Consider the following 23099-nt stretch of genomic DNA (forward strand, 5'->3'; position numbering starts at 1 on the left):
CGGTTGAGTGTTTATACCCGTGCCGTTCTCTGATATACATATCCATATCAACTTGTTCTTTTATAATCGTTACACTTAAAACTTTTATGTAGACACTGAAAACAACGCAACTTTTTTCGGATTTTCGAAAAAATACTTCCAATTTCGATTTCACTTTCAATAGCTTCATTTTTATTATAATATTTCTAATGAGAAAAAAAATAAGCAATTTTTACTAGCTACAACAATTGATTTGGCCAAAAACAGCTGAACCCGCCAGCATTAACACACACACACATACACACACACACGCACACATGGACACAGCAAGACACTCACACGCACACACATTCACACACAGCTGGGGTCGTTCACCTTGGTTGTTTTGATTGTTTTTGGCATCGCTCACTGTATCTCCTCGGTGATGAGCTTCTTCAGTGTGCACTCGCCAGCGCCCAGTTTATGCAGAATGGCAAGGATCTCCTCGCGATAGCGATCCTTGTGAGCCAACTCCTCGGGCGCATACTCTTCAGCACCGAGGCGCGTCATGCGCCAGATCACATTCAACTTTGCCTCGATCAGCACATAGTTCGAGGGCGGACAGAAGCGCGGGCACAGCTCGTTGATGAAGTGAATCATGTCGCGCACACTGCACGTGTTGATCCGATTGTTGATCGTGTTGAGGGCAAAGTCCTGATACCGCGCCATCTTCGCATGCGGAAAGACATTCTCGCAGCTGAGACAACGCCAGTCCGGTTGCAGTGTCTTCGTCTGCACGGGTATCACGAGTCCCTTGCAGCCCTGTTCCCGGCAGAAGAGCGCCGACAAATACGTGCCATTCTCCTGCAAAATGTACAGAGACTGCATTAGTGAAAAGTCTTCGAAAGAGGCAAACGATGACCATGCAGTCGATAACTCAAAAGCTGAAAAAGAGATTGGCAAAAATATAAAAAATAATAAGAACAATTCATGCTTAAATCTTTGACAATATCAACGGCAGACTCATTGAAAATGATCTGCCTCAAATCTGTTCAAATTAAAAAACAATCCATGCTTAAATCTTTGACAATATTGACTCCAGAATTATTTAAAATGTTCTGCGAGAATTGAAAAATATAATATAGTTGATAATATGTTCTTCCTCAATAAACAATAGATATATAAAATACTATATATATATATTTAGATATACCAAGTCACTTAAATTGTATTTAAATTTCGAAGAAAATCCATTGACATAAACCAACAAATCTGCTGCAACAAAGAATTACTCTCGCATTAGTAAAAGCAAAGAATACGAATCACAATGCGAAACTCCCTTGAGAAATCAAACATTTTGCACTGACTGACTAACTGACAAGTGTTGCACAGTCGAGCACGCCCACACACAACAGCAGGGAACAAAAAGTAGAATAAGAACTTGAAAAGCTCTCGCAATGAAATGAAACTTTTGTTAAAAGCATTCGAATCGATAAACGATTATTAATTCAACGCTAATTATACGCAGTTCGTATGAAATGGCCACAATGGGATGCTATACCCTGTGTAGAATGGCACGAAAGGGTATGCACACCTCAATGTGGCGATACGTTTCCTTGTCTATTCATATAAACACTTTAATTTAAATCATTAAGACTATAAGTGCTAAAGCTATTAAATTTAAGGGAAATAAAATTTGAAGTTGTTGATGTTATTCATGAATAGATCACAAATCAGTTAGAACCTTTTATTTGCTTTGCTCTACTTTCAATCTCTAATTAAGTAGGGATTACAGTCATGACAATTACAAAAGTCAGAACAATCACTTTTAAATAGTTAGGTTATAAACTTGAATACTTTCTTTACACATCAGTTGAACCTGCATTTGGTCACACTTAAATTTTTATTTTTTTTTTTTTTCATTGTCTAAATAAAAATTTTACAATTATACAAAAATATGTATAAGCTAGCGCTGCCAAATATAAACAATTTGTGAAAAAACTTGTCTGTTTTCTAAGCAATGATTTGAAATCGGCATTTGCTTTGGTCACACTTAATTATATTTTAATTTTCTAATTAAGTGTAGCAAGTAAATTGAAGTTGTACAAAATATGAAAGCTAAAACTAAATAACTAAATAAATATGCAAAACTTCTTACTTCTTAGGACAATATTGTGATACCTGCATTTGCTTTGGTCACACTTAATTATTTTATCAATTTGAATTATAGGCAACTTAATTTCTGCTTAACCTATCGCATATTTTTCTGTCTACATATTTTGTGGAGAGAGAAGTGCAAATAATTGTCAAGTGCAGGGTATGCAACTAGTCGACTACCTCAACTATTCTGTTGCGCATTAAGAGACCGCTCTTCTGCACCTGTGGCGGCATGCTCGTATACTCGCATACTTATACATAGTAAGCATGTGTGTGTGTGTGTGGGACGAAGCTGCTGCTGTTGTTGTTTCGGCAGCGGCGCCATTTGCATAACCCGCCCGCGTTCGCTTTGGTGTCGCCTAGAGACGCCAAGCGCCGTCAGTCGAGAGGGTGGTCGATGGTTGAGAGATGCAGGGAGCCGGGTGCGGGGGGAGGCAGGTAAAACTGTCATACGACTATCAAATGCGACTGGGAACTAGGGACTGTGCAACAACGACCACGGACATTGCGACAATGCGTGGTGGCAACAGGGGCGACACACACACACGAAAATGACACCCCTGCCTCCCATTCTTTCCCCTCCCACCTCTTGCACACACACACACACACACAAAGAGCAATATCGCCTCTCCCCCCTTCGCACCTTCCTCGCACTTTTCTCATTCCCCGCGGCAGCTGTCTTGGTGTCCGGGTTCGGGTCTCTGGCTCTGGGTCTGGGTCTGGTCATGTTGCACTAATGAGCTCACGCTCATGTTCATGCCCCTCTTGTGAGGAGAGGGTAAGGGGTTGGGGGTGAGGAGGAGGAGGAGGACGGCTATTCTGTTCTGCATCATCAGAGCAAGTTCATGCAAAAATCATGCAACTAATCTAATTAAGCGCATTTTTGTCATGTCTCTGCCAAATGCTATTATTCATCTAATCCAACAGATATATACAACACATATAGATAGATAGGTACATCGTATATAATGCTCGGAGCATAGATATATATATGTATGTATACTAGGCACTTAGATAGCTATCTAAAGATTGAGATACAAACACAGATACAACTACAGTTTGGGATACGGATAAAACACACACACACTCACACTCACACACATACACACACACATACACACACACACACACACACACATGCGGTGTGACAGCTGTAGACTCTTTCGAATCTATTCAAAGATCTTTTCCCTCGAGTGACAAAGACAATTCAGAAAACATTTCAGAAATTCCAATAATTGTTTTATGTCTGGCAAATTTGTTGTTGTTCTTCTTAATTTTGTTTTTGTTTTTGTTAGTGTTATTGTTATGGATGCTGTACTAATCATAATGCCCAGGGCAGTCATGTTTTAGATCTTTAATGGAACCGACGCACACTTCTGGGAGATCAACCAAGTTAAGTCCGAGTAATCTCTCTTTTCATGATTTCTTAAGAATTTCAAATTTACATTGGAGAATGCGGCCACCTGCCTACTTTAATTTTACCCAAGAAACAGCTCTGTCAAGAAGTTAATTAATGAGCGTATCAAAAATTGCAATAAAATCCCAAAATAATCAGCAACCATTCCGTTCTCTGGCCTCTCTTCTATCGGTATTAATATTTACCGCACTAAAGTGTATTCTGTGAAGTATGCCATAGACTTCTTGAACATTTGTAACGGATTCAATTTGCTGCTTATTCCGATCATTGAGCATAAGTATTTCTTTACAATACTTCAACTTGCACCACAAATAACATTTTTGTTTAGGAAATCATTTGGCTACTTCTTAAGTAGCTTTCTGAAACTATTGATTTTTGTTTGGTACTTCGAAATATTTTTTTAAATTAATTCAAAGATCAAATAGAAAATCATAACCTAGCAAAACTATTTAAGCGGATCTTCAGCCCCCTCATTTCAAAATAATTCCCCAAGCTAATCAACAAATCTTAAAATATTAACTAAAGTAGAAGATGCTTTAATAGCCTTGTAATAATATTTCACATGTTAAAAAGGGGTAAACCAAATTCTTCAGTTAATTAAAAGATGCTTCCGCCTAAACTTAATAATCAAATATGTATTCTTCGCATGGAATTTCCTATATTTAAGATGATCTTTAGTACCTTCCAAAGGTCCCTTACATTATTATAAAATGCATGCATCACAAAAGAAGATTCTTCTAACGTTCTTTAAGATCAAGATTAAGGAGAAAAAGGTGAGGAAGGAGGAGAAGGGAATTGAAGCGTTACACTCACAGAGTTGTCGTTGCATCTGTCGCAGTTGCACACAAAGTACTTGGTCATCTTGAGGAAGATGCCGCGCGTGAGATTGCTCCAGAGGATCTTCGTGTACGTGGTTGTGATCTCGCCGCCCTTGGGAATATCCCTCGCTGCCCGCACCACCGCCAGCCGACCGTTCTCAAAGTAATGACTGGCATTCGGGGTGCACTCGTGATTCATGATCGCCGTCAGCGGGAAGAGGCCACGGAGCAGTGTCTCGTGCTTGTCGACGCGACACGGCGCCTCAAAGGCATTCGTATTGAGGACGCCGACAACGCGAAAGAGCTGATCCATGAACGGTTTGTCGGTGGTGGGGAATTTGCGAAAGCATTGCGCCGCCTTGATGATCTCCTGGCGATAGCCACGCTCCGCATTCGCCTGCATGGCATCGACCAGCGCCCGCTGCTCCTTGCTGAGGTAAAACACGCGCACCGCGGTCAAAATGCGCAGCGACAGCGGATTGACGACATCGCCCAGCGGCTCCTTTGTTGCCACGTCCTGAGGATCACCCTCTGCGGATGGCGGCTCCTTGGCTGGCGGCTGCTCTTCGCTCGCTGTCAGATCCTTGGGCATCCAGCGCTGAAAGTGTTCGCACTCATTGCGATGCGCAGCAGAGTCGGCGCATTCACCGCAAACGGGCAGCGTGCAGTGATGTGGACAGAGGAAGTGTTTGCTGGCCAGCAGACGATGGCAGCAGACGCATGTGTTCAGCTGGGAACCCTTGCGCGCTGTGGGACCCACGACGAGGGCACGCTCCCGAAAGATTAGCTCGCCGGCGGCAATGTCGCGTGTGGCGAAGACGCCGCGTCCCGCCACCGGCGAGGGGGCGAGCATCCAGTTGGGCTGCTCCTCGCGCAGATCGCCCAGATGCACATCGATGAGGCGGGCCAGCTGATCGGGCGTTGTGCTCCGACTGGGCGCCATGTGGGCGACCATTGCAGCTGTTGTATTCATGCGTTCAGCACTCGCCATGCTGCTGCTGCTGTGTGTAGAAGAGCACTCTGTTTGTCTCTCTCTTTCTCTCACTCTTGCACACGCACACGCACCGAACTGTTCAGTTACTTGCTCTCGCTCTCGCTCACGCTCACGCAGGATCGTTACAACAATTACAGGCGATTGTCAACACAAGAACAAAAAAAAAAAACAAATGTAAACAGGCGAATGGCAAAACGACGGCAGCACGCAGAAGAACGACCAAACGAAAAACGAAAAACGAGACGAGGCGACGCGACGACGACGACGCAACGCAGCGCGCGGCAAGTTTGCGAGTGATGAAGCAGGCGACAAAAGACCAGGCGAAGGCGACTGCCGCGACAACGCCAACGACGACGACGACGACGAGACCTCAGCGGCAGCGCAGTCGCGAGCGACGCCGTTAGCAGCGACTGCGACGCCCTCAGAGAGCATTAAACGCAGCGCGCAACTAAAAAACACAAATTAGATGGCTGCCGCAATGGGCAACAACAACAAACATTTATGATGTTCCAAGGCGCCACACACAAGCACACACACACGCACACACACTTTTACACTATGGCCACACACAAAGCACACACTTTGGCGCTTTGGTCACACTCAGCACAATACTCATTTGTACACTGAAATACAGTCGCACACACACACACACACTTCGAACACTCAGCCTCGCTCACACTCTCTCACACACTCATGTGTGTGTGTGTGTGTAAAGCGGCTTTTGCTTTCGCCTTTTGCTTTTGACTCTTATTCAATTTGCTGTTGCATTCAATTGGATTGGCTACAACAATGCGTGCAGGCCAGCAATCCGCCCGCCCTCCTCCTTCGCCCTCTCTACTCGTACAAGTGCTCTTCCTTCATCACCATCATCTTCTTCTTTGCTCACACACACGCTGTGGTTCTCTCTCTCTTGCTTGCCTAGAGCTCGCTTTGCCTTGCCTTGCGTTGCGTTGCCTTGCTTTGCTTTGCTGTCGTCTTTTGCCTTTTGCCTGTCACTTCGATTTGTCATTTCAATTTGTTGCCTGCCCCCCCGCTACACCTTGCACTGCCTATTCCCCTCTCGCCCACAGTTCCCCCACTCGCTGTCTTTCTTTGCCTGCGGTTATGAGCCGCCTATAAATACACAAAACAAAACAGCAGCAACAGCAACAGCAACAACAACTCTGGGCAAGAATCACGCGCGCCACGTGGCAACAAGCAGTAACAACAACGCAACTTGTACGGCTTCCCACCTCCCACCTCCCTCCTCCCACCTTCCATCTCTCTATCTCCCTCTTATACAACACTCCGCTTTCGCTCTGCACTTTAAAGCTGCGAATGTTGCTCAGATTTCGCAGCAAAAACTGCAGCTCACATTAAGGCAGCGCGTGAGAGAGAGAGAGCGAGAGGGGGAATATGGGGATGGGGGAAGAGAACTGCTCCAGGTGACGACTGCGTGTTGACGCTTCATAAATTGGGAGCATGAAGCGACAAAGCCGATTGCGTGACGACGGCGACGACGGCGGCGACGATGGCCAACTGACAATGCCAATGCCAAAAATGCCATCATCACAACAGCAGCTGCTGAAGGCGCCGCCTGTGTCGACTGTGACACGTGACCAGGTCGCACAGGTGACTGCCGCACGTTGTCACCAATGTTGCCATTGAACACGCATGCCACGCCAAATACAACGCACGCCACGGCACGCATTGCGTATACGCAACGTGACAAGAAATTGAGACTTTGCCCAGCAGGCAAATATCCTGTAAGCAAACATTACGTATACGCATAGTTAGAGCAAAATGTGTAGCGAAGAAAATCATAATTCAAAATAATAATTATATATTTCAAAAAGAAATGGTTTACGAATATTAAATGTATCTACTTTATTGCATATAAAAAGAACTTGCTTTAGCTTCATTTCTAAGTATCAATTTCGAGTACTACAGAACTTACTTTCCGATCTTCACATTCTATCAAAATAATCAAAATATTTTTTTAAATTTGTGCGCAATTTTGTTAAATTATAGTTATTATTTATATTTTTGTATTCATATACAATTTTTTAAATATAAATCAAAAATTATTTACCAATTCTTAATTTATACCAAAATATACAAATGAAATTAAGTAATAATTTAATTAAAAGTTCTATAGAATCATCAAACCTTTCAGTGGAAATTTTGTAGAATGTTTATAATCTAAACTCAGCAGCAGTCCTACAAATATATCTATCAAAATACTTAATAACCCCTAAAATATTGCTACACTTTCTATACTGTTATACCCTCTATCGTTATATTTAGTATACAGAAGGCCCCAACCGTAAATCAGATGAGGATTTCTTTTATGACTTCACCACATTAACTTACCCCAATCCGCACCCCTTAATAACTGTCTAGTTGCCCTCTTTAACGCAACTCAAAATCAATTGAAAAACGCTTTTAAACAATTTTCCAAATGCCCCAAAGCAATGAAAAGCAAAGATGAAAACGCACAAGAAATGTTTCTCTGAGCGCTCTGAAGATTTTGCACAACATTTGATTCTATTTAAAACGGCAATAGAGGAAAACATGAAAATAGCAAAGAGAAAAAAAACAACACAGAAAAATTGAAAAAGAAGAAAGACGAAAATGAAACGAACTGAGAATCGGACGTCAAATGAGTTTCGCGTTTGTTTTAGCCTAACCCAAAACTGCTTACAGCGCCCCCTGGCGTCCCAAATGTGCGTGCATGTTTTCGGCCATATGTGTGCGTGTGTGTGTGTGTGTGTGTGTGTGTGTGTGTGTGTGTGCGTGTGCGTGTGTATTTGTACTTGAACTAGTTTGGGCCTCCATTAGCTCTAACTGGCAATTTGCCCAGGCCCATAGGAATATGCATTATGACAGCGAAGCGCTGTCAAAGAGACAGAGAATGAACAGATGGCTGAGCAGGTGGCGGGGAGGTGGAGGGGGATGGGGATGGGACAGGCAGGAAGACAGGCGGCGAAGCAGACAAGCGAGAAGACAAGAACGGAACGGAGGAAGGCGGTTGGATTAGGCGCATTCATTGAAAGCAAACGTAGACCCATGAGAGGCGAGCGAGCGAATGAGATGAAAGCCATGCCATTTAGCCATGCAACAAGTTGTCATTCAGAGCACTCATTCAGTCACTCATTCGCATATTCATCCATTCATTCAGACATTCAGTCATTCACTCAGCTTTGCGGATTTATTTTGCTCTGTCGCCAAAGGGGATTATGATTTATGTTAAAGATAGAATGTTGTTTTTTAAACAAATATAGTATATGAAATATTACTGATTACGTTCAGTCTGTCAACCTATATATAAAATAATATCTTAATACTAATTAAGTTTAGTGGAGGTATCGCATAGTCGAGCATTCCGCGTTGTAACTTGCGTTTTGCATTCTTTGTGGCGACCCACAATGCCAATTGAGTGTGTGAATAGCTCACGAGTGCAATATGAATATTTGAGCTGAATTATATTCGTAATTACCCAACGGAGTAGCCGACAAAAAATAAGAAAGGTATTTCAAATCGGGGGCAAGAAAAAAACAAATAGAAAATAGGAAAATCGTATTCAAGAACATGTCTGTATGCTTTTTTGAATAACTCGAGAAACAATTAAAAAAAAACAATTGCAAGTGAATATAGTTGTTCTGTAGACTTGTATTCACTCGCCGAAATCGAGCACTTAAGAGGTAGCTTAATCATTCGAAAATTCATTTGAAAACACAATAACCACATCAATATGCATTCGGTTGCTCAAATCACATTCGACAAAACGTTCCATTCAATGAATCGCATTCAATAAATGCTTAATATATTCGTAGTCTTACCATAGTACTCATAGTAGTTAAGTTGGCTGCGCCTGGAAACGCGGCTTGTTAAGTTGGCTGCGCCTTGAAACGCGACTTATTAAGTTGGCTGCGCCTGCAGCTCAAACAATTTCAAATGCGTATTTTCATTCATTAGTTGGCCACTCATAAATATAAATGGACAGACAGACAGAAAGAGAGACAGACAGTCAGGTGAATAACCTGCTGTTAAGTAATTGGCCGCGTGTTGAAACGATCAGCATCGATTCATTGATGAGCAGTGCGAGCATCAGTATCTTGTGGCCCAGATGCAAATATAGACAGATAGATGGGGCGAGTGTGTGTGTCTATTTTGGTGAGATTGCAACACACCGAAATAGAGAGATACAGACACAGATCGAGAGAGATGGACTGACTCACCGTCGGATCCTGGCACCGGGGACACTGGCACATGAAGTGCTTCGTCATGCCGAGAAACATTTTGCGCGCCAGCGTCGACCACAAAAGCTTCGTGTAGGACATGGTGATCTCGCTGCCCGCGGCAATGTTCTCGGTAGCGCACACAACGATCGTCTCGCCATCCTCAAAGTGATGTGCCGCATTCGGGGTGCACTGATGATTGAGCATGCCAGCCAACGGGAACAAGGCACGCGCCACAATCTCCTGGCCATCCACCTGGCAGCGGCTCTCGAAGGCATTCGTGTTGAAGGCACAGACGGTGCGATAGAAGTACTCCAGCATATCGGGATCGTGTGGAAAGTGCTCGAAGCACTCGGCAGCCCGTTGCACCTCACGCATGTAGTAACGATCGGCGTTCGCCTGCATGGCGTAGAGCAGCTTGCGCTGCGACTCGTTGAGGAAGAAGCAACGCACCACGCTCAGGATGCGCAGCGCACGCGGATCAATGTGTTGCACATCCTTTGGCTGCCACTTGCGAAACAGCTGACACTCCAGCGCATGTCGCGGCGACTCCACACACTCGCCACACACGGGCAGGCCACAACCGGAGGAGCACAGCGCCTCGGCATCCGTATCGCCAGCGGGCAGATGATAGCAATTGATGCAAGTGCGCAGATTGCGACCCCGATGCGCTGTCGGACCCACGAGCAGTGTGTGCTCCCGAAACAGTTGCTCGCCCTTGGCGATGGGACGCACTGCGAAGATGCCACGCCCCGAGATCGGAGAGTCTGCGACTTGCCAGGCGGGTGAGGTGGGACGCAGTGGGCCCAGATGATCGTCGATTAGGGCGGCCAACTCCTGTGTGGAGGCGCTGATTTCCATTTGCGGCACATCCTCCGTCAGCACTTGCAATTGCGACATTACCGATTAAGCAATCGTCTCTCAGCAATATGTGTGTGTTTGGCTGAAACTGTTGCGCCCGATTGACGCTGCTCGGCAAACTAATTAGCGATTGCTCGCCGCTCGAGCAACTCGCTGCCATGGAGGCTGCGGGCAGCCTGTGGGCTGTGGGCTGTGGGCGGGGCAGCAACGGCAATGGCAACAGAGCAAACCACAAGCCGCAACAGCTGCCGTCGCATGCAGTCAACGAGCCTACATATGTATGTAGTCTATTATTAGTTACGAGTTTCGCGTAGTTCGCAGCACTCGGGAGCAGACGTCATGCGCTCGCCTCTCCAATTTCCCAGCACTTGTCCAGCCACGAAGCACGAGGGCCATGGAGCGAGCAATTGGATGACCATCGTTTGCCATCGTTAGCTTTTTCAGCTGCTGCTCTCAGTTGCGTATACTTATTAAGTTGCAGCCAGCAAGAATGCTACACTTTTTCACCCAACACCTTGTTGCTGTGCTTAGCTGCGCACACTTTTCAAGTTTCAACCTGAAAGTATGCCACACTTTTTCTCATACACCTGCGAATACTTTTAATGCACCTTGAAAGTATGCTACACTTTTTTTACACTTTCATTTTACTTGTTCTTTGCACGATTTTAGTAGATTATTTTCTAAATTGCTGTAAATAACTTTAAACAATACTACTGAATTATAAATATTCTCTAAAGTAGAACATCTTAAGCGTCTGCCTATGTTGCGTATACGCCAAGTGCACAATCTTAATAGGCTAACAACACAACAAAAAAAAATACTTCTATCATAAGATAATTAAATTTTATTGGCAATTTAAAAGGCTTTCTAGTTCGTCATTTTAATCATCTTGAACACATCTTACATTAAATTATTAGTTTAGTTTATATTCCTTTTTAAATCAAATCGTATGATTTACTATATATGTATATTAAGTATATTAACATATACTCGCATCTCGTATATAATATGTATGTATGCAATACAATAGTTAACACTTGATATAGTTTTTTATTTCAATTATTTTAGTTTTTCTTTTTTTTCTTGAACATGACACACAACGCGTTGATCATTTTAGGCTTAGTTTGTTAAGTGGGGGAGGAACGACGCGACGGCGGGGGCAACTACTTCTAGTTATAAACTATGCAAGTACAATGTGAATAAGGCACTCATTATTCAAAAATATAATATAGTTGTATATGTTATTCGAACTTGTTTCCAGTTAGTCGAAAGTTGAATGAACAAAAAAGTTGTGTATTACTTTTCCAACAAAGTTTGTTTGTTGTTTTCAGGGGGATGCAGGACGTAAGGTAGGAGTTCAATTTTAGCTTTGTAAATGCTTCTTCTTCTTCTGCTTCTCTTGGTGGTGTTTGTGTTTCTCATATTCAGCTAGCCGCTTTGGGGGCAGCTAGTCAAGTTGTCGTAGTTGTCGGCTTATCGCGAGGTGCTTCCCTCGAGTGCTTTGCTCGCTTCTCAAGTTCTCAAGTTTCTCAATTGCTTTCTCTACATTTTGTATTCTCTATATACATTGCACCTTTCTCTGCGAGTGTGTGTTTCTGTGTATGTGTGTGTGTGTGTGTTTCTGTATGTACATTTATTTATTGCACGCTTAAACATTAACTTTATAAATATAAATATAGAATTACAAAAAAAAGAAGACATATTTAGTACATATGAATAATAACGAAAAGGGAGTTCAGAGTCTGCAAAAGTTATTCAAAGTGTTATGCACACAAGACACTGTGGCGTAAGTATTTTAAAGTACTCAACATATATTCAGAGTGCACAGCACAGCGGGAAAAACATCGATGCAACAGCTCCGGGAGCATTTTGTTGTTTCGCAAGCGATTAAAAGTAGTTTTGAAATTCACGTTTTTCTTCGATTTTAAGATTAGTTTATGTTACACGAAAGGCACGAACGAACGAACGAGTGGGAGAGGGGGAAGTGGGGGGAAAGGTGGCTTTAGCTTTGGCAGCTGGCTAGAAAAGATCCCTGGTGCTGGATTCTAGTACTGATACCAGGGCTGGCGACGCACCCATTGCAGTCGATTACTGGTCTGATCCGAGCGAATCTTGATGCTAGCTCCCTCCGCAGCGCGCACCGTCTCCTTCACCTATAAACAAAAAGTGGGAAATTGTATTAGAGATTGTTAGCTAGGGAAAAGCTATGCTCGGTGCTTACGCTCTGCATCAGATTCTGGGCATTGCCCACCAACATCTCGGTGGCCTCGCGATCCTCATCGGATCCCTGGGCGCCCAGCATCGTTGCCTTCACCGTCGACAGAATCTTGAGCTGTGTGCCAATGGTGGGAATGCGTTCGCACACCTGCAACAGATTCGTGCGGATGCGTCGATCCGTGCACTGACGTGCCAGCTCCTTGGCCAGCCGCGTCACATCCTCCGATGCCTCGGCGATCTTCTTGGCCGTCGCAATCAGCTCGCGTTTGCTGCCCCGCGACTCCGAGAGCACCAGCTCACTGAGCCGGGCCATTAGGATGGCCATGCGTTTGGCCGCCGCAATGATCTCGTTGTCCTTGGACGACCACTGACGCACCTCCTGATGCAGTCCACGTGCCGCTATCTGCAAGACAACCATATATAGCAAATAGTACAAAGAGTCCCAAAGGGAAGCAATTTCAGGTTAAGTTACTTACCAGAATCGGCTGGTTGGCATGCGGCATAGTGCGGAACACGCCCTCATCCTCGTCGTCCGTCTCTGGTGGCGGAGGACGCACCGGGGCAAGACCCTCGCGTGGCAGTGGTGGACGTGGTGGCGCACGTTCAGCTAAAGCAAACCATGGAATCACATTAGGGACAACTTGGATTTGAGAGAAATGCCCAAAACTTACCATTCTGATTGGACAGATGGAGAGCGCTGAGCTCAGGGATCGGTGGTGGCAGCGAGGTGGGCAATGGTGGCGGCTGTGGCGGCGCAATGGCATCGCGCACTTCGCGCACATCGCCCAGCAGACGCTGGAATGACTTCTTCCAGGCCGCCGCTGCCGCCGGATCGGCAATGTTGGTGGCCACCAATTTGGCATCGCCAACCATGGCGGGCAACGATCTCTCCAGGTTATTGGCGGCGGCATTAAGACGTTCGGTGAAGACCGGATCCTCCGAATTGTCCGCCTCCTGCTTGGCGACGAGCAACACCCGATTGATCAAACGCGCAATATTCGATGTGTTGTCCACCATCTTCTGTGGCTGGCGCCCGTGGATGGCATCCTCGCAGAGCTTGGCATACACCTGCATATGCTCCTCGGAGGTCTTGATAAAGTCCGCCGGATCGGTGGCCTGATCGCAGAGCGTACGCATGCGCAACACCGTGTCGGCATACTGTTGCTTCAGGTTCTGCAGATGCTCGTCGGCCGCCTTGCTGGCGGGATAATTCATGCGGATGCGTCCCGCATTGATCAGTTGCGGCGTCAGCGAATCCACCTGGGCAGCCGATGAGAGCAGGATTTCGGCAATCTTCTTGTTGCCACAGGCGCCACCGGCAGCCACCATGCGCGATGTCTTCGATGCCCGATCGCTGAACGCTTGCAGATTATTCGATTTCTGATTAAAGTTCTGCTCGCGTCCCGGCGTTCCCTCGGGCAGCATCACAGCCTCGGTGAACTGCTTGAGCGGTGTGCTAACGTCCATAAAGTCCTGCACGATGCGATTCACCAGAGCGTTCTGTATGGCCGCCTTCAGTTCGTAGAGCTTTTGGGTCAATTGCTTGGCCGCCTGCTTGGCAGCGGGACCACTGCCCGCCGCCTGACGCTTGAGACGCTCCACTTCATCGCACAGCTGCATGATCTCGGCCTTCTGATGGCCCGGACAACCCTCGGCCACCTTGCGACCCTCCTCGACAATCAGATTGATGGCACGCTCGCCCAGCCCGCCATCGTTGAGCTCCGGATGCTGCAGCCACTTGACCGCCTGCTCCAATCGTCCCTGAATGGTGTGCGCTGTCTGCTGCACGCCCGCCTTGTCCACACCGGAGACAGCTTGGCGCACCAGGCCTTGCAGTTCCCCGAGACGTCCTCGGATGCCAGTGGCCAGGGCGAGAGCTTGGGGCGAATTGCCTTTACCGTCTTGGCGGAGTTCGCACAGATTGTTGGCCATGGCGCTTATCTCGTCCGCGAGCTTGCGTATGGGATACGAGTCCTGGGGCAGGCAACGCTCCGAGATCTCGTTGGCATTGTCGATGACCTGACGCAGCGCCTTCTCGCCGACGCCGCCACGCAGCGCATACGGATTCGATAGCCATTCGCTGGCCAATTCCATTTTGTTGCTAATCGCATTGCTGAGCTTCTTCAGCACGGTGAGATTGTCCAATTCGCTGGTGTCCTCGTCGTAGGTGGTCAACTGCAGCACCCGAATGATCTCCTGCAGCTCGTCGCTCATACGAGCGGCGAGGTAATTGCGATTCTCGGCCGCCTCCTCGGCACCCTTGCCCTGTTGCTCGACAATGTGTATGTAGACCTTCATGCTGCAGATGAGGATGGGTGCCAGGGTTTTGACCTGTTCGAGGCAACGCACCAGTATCTCGCTGTGCACCTGATGCGTCAGCTCCTTCTCACGGGCGCCAACCTCGCGGGACACTTTGCTCAGGCAGGGCGAGAGATCCTTGAGGAATTGCACCAGCTGCTCCATGGTGCCAATGACTTCGGCAACGGCGAGATAGTCGAGGACACGCTTGCACTCCTGGATGATCTTGCGCACCTCGCTCTCGTCGAAGCAGAGCAGCAGCGAGGAGGTGCCCTGCAGTATGCCGCGGCTTCCCTCAATTAGCTTCTTGCGCGCTGGCCCCGAATAGGGATCGGCACGCAACATATCCGAAGCCTCCTCGAGCAACTGCGAGGCAGTCTCCACGCGATGCAATGCCGACGGCATGTCCTGCCTCAGTATCTTGTCATCCGAACTGTTGATCGTCTCCCTGCCCACCTTCACCAGGTTCGCCACCGCCGCCGAGACCACTTGAACGGGCCGGCTGAGATCGGGCATGGCGTTGCCATCCTCGGCCTCCTCGTGTAAGATGACCAAGCGAGATACCTAATCGAATACATAACAATCGGTTGAATAACATTTCAAAGTGATAGTTACCCATTAGCTAACTAATCTAAGTTCAAAAATATTCGCTAGAAAGAGATCAATAATACTATGGATACAAATGTGAAGGGTCTAATAGGGTGTAATAGAGTCTAATCAATATAACTTTTTTAGTGTGCTGATAATAAAGTTGGTTTTGATTTTCCTTCCCAGAAAATAAAGCAAAATCTTTTAGCATTTGTTTGAACGAACTACAGGGTCTAATAATATCTAATGTAGAGATATTTTATATTATTAGAAATCTTGTTCAAAGACAGTACAAATAAAATGAAAGAAAGAGTTCAGGACAGTTGAATATAAATAAAATTAAGGATTAACTATTCAATAATGTAGTCTTTTTAAAGGAATGTTTAGCTTTTCTAACTAATTTTAATAAAGGGTACAGGGAATGTACGATCCGAAGAGTTTGCTTCAGATTAAAGTTAAGCTTGTAAATGATTTAACCTTGAAACATTCTCAACATTAAACAGCAAATAAGTTTTTAGTTCACATTTGATTAAGTTGTAGTTAAACTGAGCTCTTTTCACAGCGCAGCAAGTGTCATTGGGGCAGAGCCAAAAGCGGCAAGCGTTAGACGCTCGTTCGTTATCGACACAGCCATAAAAGAGACGCCACAAAGTTGGCGATGGAGAGGAGGAGATACAGTTAAACCGGCAGTCGGACAAACAGACAGATCGTCGATAGCATTGCGAATGACATCGCGTGGGCATCAACACTTGCCATCGACTTTTAGACCTGCTAGTTTTTTTTTTCTGTTTATCTTGGACTTGGACTTGAGATCAGCACCTGCTCTACAACTGGCGGCAAACTGTAGCGTAGCTTGACTTGCTGTTATTTTTAGGCATGAACAGTTCAATGCTTTGTGCCCCCGCAAAATCGGATCGTTGCCTATCTCTCTCTCTGACTTTCCACAAGCTTACAGCAGGTCTCATTGATAAGCGACTTGAGTAACGGAAGCTTCAAGAGTAGTGAAGAATGAGGAAGCTGTAGAATATCTTAAATTCGTGAAAGCTAAAGATAAATCCATTAAAATAATTAAAATTTCTCTACATTAACCTCATTGATTCACAAGTTCTTTGTTACCCGCAAGAATATTGTTTTGGCTCCCCAAATGGGAGAAGAGCACATTCAACACAATTTATGTGGCATTTCTATACTTTTTGGCCATTCTCTTGATGAATTAATTATGTAATTAATTTGATGTGCCATCGCTCCCCCCCTCCAAAGTTTCCCTTTTGCATTTTCCATGGCTGTTTGTTTCTTGCTCCATCAGAGCAGAGCGCGAATCTCTTGGGACATTTGCCGACTGACCAATTTGCCAGCGTATCTAATTTTAACCAACCCATCTCATTATTTCAGATCGCAGAGTGTGTGTCTGTGTGTGTGTGTGTGTGTGTCTGTGTATCAATGTGTTGATTGATGTGCTGAATGATCATTTTTAATTCGTTTTTGTTTTTGCCTGCCATTCAAGCCACCTAGCCACCTAGCCACCATATGCAGCAACCTCCCCTCTTTGCTCCCCTCTCTGCTCTACCCCATTGGGGGGCGATGACTAATGCTTTGGGTTTGCTTTTTTGGCACAATTTTCCCTCAACTATAATCTTCAGTCATCCGCATCAGCACCTAGACTACATCTCCTACACCTCCTACAAAGACTACACCTACACCTTTTTCCCGCCCCCCTCTCTATCACTCTCTCACCCCCTGCTCTTTCGCTTTTCTCTCTCGCGCAATGATTTCATTTTCATGCCTTTCGTTCGACTCGTAAATGTTTTTATTTTGTATTTCGTATTTTGTATATTTTTGTTCGCCTTTTTCTTCATGTTTGTGTGTGTGCGTGTGTGTGTGTGTTTTATACAGTTATTTTTGGACCATGAATCTCTAGACTTGATACCCTTTCAATGGGGTATTTAAATTTAAGCGCAACATGTGTTCAAAATTGACAGCTGACATGTGACTTCATTGCTTGAAGCTTTTGGTGCTGCTGACAGTTTAAAAATGATCGATAGATTCGATAAATTAACTAATCGATAAGGTTAGCAAGAAATAAATACTCAAGCAGATAGCAAAATTTAAAAACATGTTTTGATAAACTGCAAATATTTAAATTGTATATATGAAATAACTTAATAAATTATAAAAAATTTAAATTAATATTAAATTTTTGTTTAACATATTTAAGATATAACCAAATACATTTAAAAAAAAATGTAAAAAACTGAGTATGAAGTTAAAAAAATATTTATAATAAAAATGCTGAATTAAATTTTAGAAATATTAAATAAAATAGTTGTAATAATAGTTCTGAATTGTTTCTTAAGTCTGTCCTTCAAATGTAATAATCTTGAAGATCAGAAGACCATTCAAAATTAATCCCATGCTTCTATAGGGTATTACATTGTCACGACTAAATTGCTTTTAATACTATGTTTTCGTCAAATCGTTTTTCATTCTGTTCTTTTTTGATTTTTGGTTTGTTTTCATTTGTTGTTTTATTAAATTAAAATTTTGCTTGTCCTCAGGTTCAGCAGGCCAGTCCAATATCATATCGTGTTTGCCTTTGACTCTGCTTTTTGTTCTTCAGCTCTTTCTACATAGTGTATAGTAGTATGATTATTATTTCCCACCTCAGCTATTTTTAGAGACCCGCAGCAACATTTGTTAAGTAACAACAACAAAAACAACAACAACAAGTTTTGTTTTTGTGATCATAAATTCGAGAATGGGTTCTAAATGTCGTCTATATATAAAGCATAAAGTATATAGTATAGTTTGTCGCCTTGTAAAGACTATAACCATAATATAATACATATAGAAACTACACATGACCCACAGCTGGGAGAAGCTGCCTGTCATATTGTGTTTATTTTTACTCTCGTCAGGTAGCAAAAAATTATTTTGATGCACGATAATAAATCAAATCAACGAGTCGAGTCGAGTAAACTAAACGAGCCAAAAACGTATACACAAAATACAACTAAAACTTGGTTTATGCCATGAACACTTTATCATGTCAGAGAAATAAACCGGAAAGTGAAGGAATAAACCGGACTTCCAAGCAGCAATAATTGTACTAAATTCATAATTAATCAAGTTTTATATCTGATATTGTAGTGAAACTCCTTTTTATATGAAATTTAGTACACATCAGAATTCTATTATTATTTTGAAGTAATCGCTACAACTTTGTGATAAGCTTCCTCGCATAAACAGCGTCAACAGCAGTCAACTACTTAACTGCCTCATAAAAATACTTAAATAATACGTTAACTACTGGGGAAGGGGGGTGGGGGAAGGGGACGACTAGGTTTACAGTTGTTTGAGATTTACCTTCTTGGGCGCCAATATGCACAGTAGTTATAGCTATAAAAGACATAACACTAGTACTTAAGGCATCAACAATTTCTTTATCAACTACCCACATTTCCCCAGCTTCATCTCTTCTCTCACTTTCACTCTCACGCACTCATGCTGTCTCGCTCTTACCTGCTGGGCAACAGGATCTAAAATGCTTTCGATGGTTTTTGTGTGGAAGACGGGCATTTTATTGTCTCAGCTTCAGTTTCTCCTAGTCTGAGTGTGTGTGTGTGTGGGTGTGTGTGCGAAGTGTGCCTGTGTGTGTGTGTGTCACAGTTTTGGTGTGTGTGTGTGTGTTTCTCCTTTACTCCAATGCGTTGAGAATACTGTAATGAGCAATTAAATATAGATATTAGTACCAAAGTATGTAAATTCCAGCAGTTGCTTAAACAACAAACAAGTTTTCGAGCTACAGAAAAGTGGAATATGTCTGTGTGTGTGTGTTATCTCTACATGCTGCTGATTGAGGTCGCAGATAATGCCACCTGTAGGAACATGGAAACATCCAAGAGTATCTCCCACTGTATCCAAAGCTGATAGGAAATGACTGACAAAGTCGAGACAGTCGAGATTGCTCGACCATTTGCTACCCGTTCACATTTCTTATGGGAGAATAATATTGATTAATCTAAGAAAACTAGTGGCAGAATGTTTAGTATATAATATTTCAAATTAAAATTTTATAACTGAATCCAACTGCTTGAATTTTAGTTTGCAGAAGTCATAACACAAAGAAGAGAACACTTCAAAAATGATTAACCTGATCGTCACAATCGTAAAAAACAATAATGATATATACATTTTATATATGCAAACACCATTCGAGTTACTAATTTATAATACCCCGTATTCTCGCAGTCATCAAAATACTGGAATCTCTTAAAGAGATTCTTCAATACAATTCAATTCAATTCATTTCAATTTCAATTTCAATTTGGGGCGGCGTCTGCTTTAATAATTCTTTTCCAAATTCGTCTGTGCTTTCGGTGCCTTGTGCTTTGGCTGTTTCATTAATGATGACGCACACTGTGAGGTCATTGCGAGACAATTCAGTCTCAGTGTTGTCGCTGTCGCTGTGTTTAGTAAGCAACGAGGGGGAGCAACGAGGGGGAAGCGGAAAACGGACTACGATAGACACAACACTGATGACGCACTGTTTACAAGCCTTAAATGGTCAGTGTATGTATATGTGAGTGTGCGTGTGTTTTTGTTTCTGTGTGTTGTGTGAGTGTAAATGCGGCACTTTTGCGATAGGTCGACTTCCGCACCCTTTGCTAAATACCACGTAATTGGCAATGATTTACAGTGAAAGTGAGAAATGGAAAAGCATCATGAGAAACGGCATTGAAAACACAAGTTCCGTTTGCTACGCGGACAGGTGGGTGGCCTCTCTCTATCTCTCTCTCTCTCTCTCTAGGTGTGTGTGTGGGGGGTGTATATGTGTGGGTGTGCCACAGCTACATCAAAGCAAAAGCAAAGCACCAAACTGGCGCCAAGGCGTTTTCAAGCACCTTGCTAAACCGAAAATACTTGAGAATTATGCTTGAAAACGCAACGGAAAATCGTTCGCATTACACGGCCGATCGCATGCACTGCGAGAAAAACAATTATACGTTTCAAATATTTTTACAATATTGTTCTGAAGTTACTGTACATATGAATGCAGTCAAGCTTTTCTAGCTAGCTATTAATTTCGATATTTGCTTAGAAAGAAATAGGAAGAATGTGTGCACATTCATTTTGTATTGATATCAATAATGTATGTACTTATGTGTACATATATCGATATTGGTATTTGCACAAATATAGAAATGTGTGCAAACTCATTTTGTATTGATTGACCGCCACTTATGGCCTTAGTAAGCGATTGATTTCTAAAATGCTCAAATATAAAAACAGAAATAAACAAAACAAAGCAACAACACACAAAACACAAATATTATTGTGGCGGCGTGTTGTTTTTTTTTGTGTGGGACGCGGGGTTTATTGACTGGCTGCGTCCATTTATGGTCAACAAATTGTTGCAACTAATAATATGCCGCACACACACACACACACATAGGAACGCGCACACACACGCACGTTGTGCATACCAAATCGATAGCGCAACAGGTTATTTTTCGTTGAATTGTCAACGAGGCTCATCTTGAATTAATCGCTCGATATGTATAAATTGCATTAAGCTGTGTTATCGATAAGCAACAGCTGTTCCAAGCGAAGCTGCAGCAATGCTGCCCATAACAAAAACAATCCGCCGTCGATCAATGCAGAGCATAGGGTGGGGAGAGGTTTGTGTGTTGCGGTGGTTGTGGTTTCTTTTTGTTATTGTTATTGTCGTTAATTGTACATTTGCTTTGCATTGCATTTTGATTGCTGCTAATGTGCAGAGAACAATGAAATCATAAATTGAAAACAGCAGCAACAACAATTCCCCGTTGAATTGACTGAGTGCCCCACTGTGGCATATTTAGAGCTGCTGCTGCTGCTTCTGGAATTGAAATTGGAATTGGAGCAGCGATCGCAGCGCGCGCAAAACGATACAAAAAATATCCATATGTACATATATGCACATTAAAGTGTTCATTTGAACGCATATTATTTAATTTAGGGCAGGCGGCAGCGCTAAAGCTTTAACGTCTTGCCTCATACACATTGGCAGCACTTTTTTTTGATTATGTACACACACACAGACACATGGCCATATAAATACACATATACATATACTGCAAATATATGCGTGAGTTATGTTCACATGGCTCTTTTGCATTACTTCATGCATATTTCACTGATTATCGTGTTTGGGGCTTTTGCGTTTCTTAGCACGTAGCAGCAAACATACACACATAGCAAACGAAAAAAAAGAACAACAAAAAATATCGAGCAAGAGAAGAAGCTCTAAACACAAACACGAAGCCTGATGACAAATGCAATTTAATGCGATTTTTGACAACTGAACGATTCATAAGCTTCTCCACACACGCATATACATACATATGTATATGTATATACATTTGTGTATAAGCAGTGAGCACACATGTTGTGTGTATTGCCCGTTATTTACTTTAAACTTTTGCCTTTTTTCCGTTTCGCTTTTTTGCTCTCGCTCTCTCGCAGCGCCTTTTACTTGCTTGCCCGACAGTTCTTTAAATACTAAAAAAATGATTGTGGCCCACAATCTATCTACCTTGCTTTGCTTGGCGCTGCTTTGCTTGCGCCGACGGCGGCGTTGCGACGCTTTTGTTCTGCGCTACGTGCCTAGACTCCTCTTCTTCTTCTGCTGCTGGTACAGCTGCTTCTTCTTATATTGCTCTCCATCTCGCCATCACTTTTCGCTGGCGCTCCAACATTCTCTCTTGTTCTCTCTGGGGGCTTTCAGCACTTGCATGTGTGCGTATGTATAGCGTGTGAATAGGCATTTTTATTATACCCTCTGCACCGACCCTCCCAACATCTTTATATTCTTGTTTTGTAGCTATTTTTGCACCGCACATTTCGACTGTCAAAACTCTAGTAAAATGAAGTAACATCCAAAGAACTTACTAATGTATATTAGCAAGCTGTTTAAGCTGTTAAAATTATATCGTATATGTAAAATACGGTTTTCATACACAATTACAAACGTCTTTCTTGTGCCATAAGAGTGAGGATCGTTAAGCGGGAAAAAACAGTGTAACTGCATGTAAAGTTTAGAGATGCATTATTTTGTGTCTATAATATACCAAATATACAATTTTCCTCATTTCTAGCTGGTCACACTTTATCAGTATATTCCAAAAATGCGCCATCTATTGAACGCTTTTTTGCCCTTGCTTTTTTCTTGCTGATCAAAACTGGTTATAATAGCATTTTGAAGAACTTTCTACTATTTTAATACGTTAACAACGTAATATTAATAATCAAATACTTTTAGGGCTATTAAAAACTTTGTTATAACTAAATTTTGTGTTTTTTTTTAATTAAATCGATTTATTTATGTAAAAAATAAAAGCAGCCAAACTAATAAACTACAATTTGGTTACACTTCACACGAGATATGTTCAACATTTAAGGTCACACTTGTGAAAACGAAGGCGAACTATGGAACGTAACAGCTGTTAATGCTCACAGTACGATAAATAACATTATAAAGCATTTGAACAAATTTGGTATTTTCAGTATTTCGGACTGCCAACTTGTTGCAA

At 43.3% G+C, this 23099-nt stretch overlaps 2 protein-coding genes across 6 annotated transcripts; both read right to left on the reverse strand.

The window, feature by feature from the left end:
- Window positions 1–140: 140 nt before the first annotated feature.
- Window positions 141–10589, reverse strand: LOC117573572 (SET domain-containing protein SmydA-8). 3 transcript variants are annotated; one of them, XM_052001900.1, is made up of 2 exons: window positions 9565–10553; window positions 141–822 (listed from the first exon to the last, which is right to left on the reverse strand). In XM_052001900.1, exons 1-2 carry the CDS (start codon window positions 10462–10464, stop codon window positions 385–387), a joined length of 1338 nt encoding a protein of 445 aa, XP_051857860.1. In that variant the 5' UTR covers window positions 10465–10553; the 3' UTR covers window positions 141–384. The 3 variants fall into 3 exon arrangements, with proteins under 3 accessions (XP_051857860.1, XP_034112789.1, XP_051857861.1); XM_034256898.2 differs by lacking the exon at window positions 9565–10553 and adding an exon at window positions 4346–5652 and having other exon boundaries at window positions 145–822; XM_052001901.1 differs by lacking the exon at window positions 141–822 and adding an exon at window positions 8986–9491 and having other exon boundaries at window positions 9565–10589.
- Window positions 10590–11462: 873 nt separating this feature from the next.
- LOC117573384 (vinculin) lies at window positions 11463–22323 on the reverse strand. 3 transcript variants are annotated; one of them, XM_034256773.2, is made up of 7 exons: window positions 21980–22078; window positions 19048–19244; window positions 18892–18924; window positions 13314–15504; window positions 13119–13249; window positions 12647–13045; window positions 11463–12578 (listed from the first exon to the last, which is right to left on the reverse strand). In XM_034256773.2, exons 4-7 carry the CDS (start codon window positions 15454–15456, stop codon window positions 12471–12473), a joined length of 2781 nt encoding a protein of 926 aa, XP_034112664.1. In that variant the 5' UTR covers window positions 15457–15504; window positions 18892–18924; window positions 19048–19244; window positions 21980–22078; the 3' UTR covers window positions 11463–12470. The 3 variants fall into 3 exon arrangements, with proteins under 3 accessions (XP_034112664.1, XP_034112588.1, XP_034112508.1); XM_034256697.2 differs by lacking the exons at window positions 18892–18924; window positions 21980–22078 and adding an exon at window positions 22103–22323; XM_034256617.2 differs by lacking the exon at window positions 18892–18924.
- Window positions 22324–23099: the final 776 nt, after the last annotated feature.

The sequence above is a fragment of the Drosophila albomicans genome, chromosome X (assembly GCF_009650485.2).
Source record: "Drosophila albomicans strain 15112-1751.03 chromosome X, ASM965048v2, whole genome shotgun sequence".
NCBI classification, from domain to species: Eukaryota; Metazoa; Arthropoda; class Insecta; order Diptera; family Drosophilidae; genus Drosophila; species Drosophila albomicans.

Bases quoted from the DNA above. Each gene is read 5' to 3' on its own strand.
- LOC117573572 (XM_034256898.2), bottom strand. From the start codon at position 5,341: ATGGCGAGTGCTGAACGCATGAATACAACAGCTGCAATGGTCGCCCAC. The intron at 823-4,345 runs GTGAGTGTAACG...TACATTTTGCAG, and splicing joins ACAGATGCAACGACAACTCT to GAGAATGGCACGTATTTGTC.
- LOC117573384 (XM_034256697.2), bottom strand. From the start codon at position 19,104: ATGCCCGTCTTCCACACAAAAACCATCGAAAGCATTTTAGATCCTGTT. The intron at 15,505-19,047 runs GTAAGAGCGAGA...GTATTCGATTAG, and splicing joins TAGATCCTGTTGCCCAGCAG to GTATCTCGCTTGGTCATCTT. The intron at 13,250-13,313 runs GTAAGTTTTGGG...GGTTTGCTTTAG, and splicing joins CCATCTGTCCAATCAGAATG to CTGAACGTGCGCCACCACGT.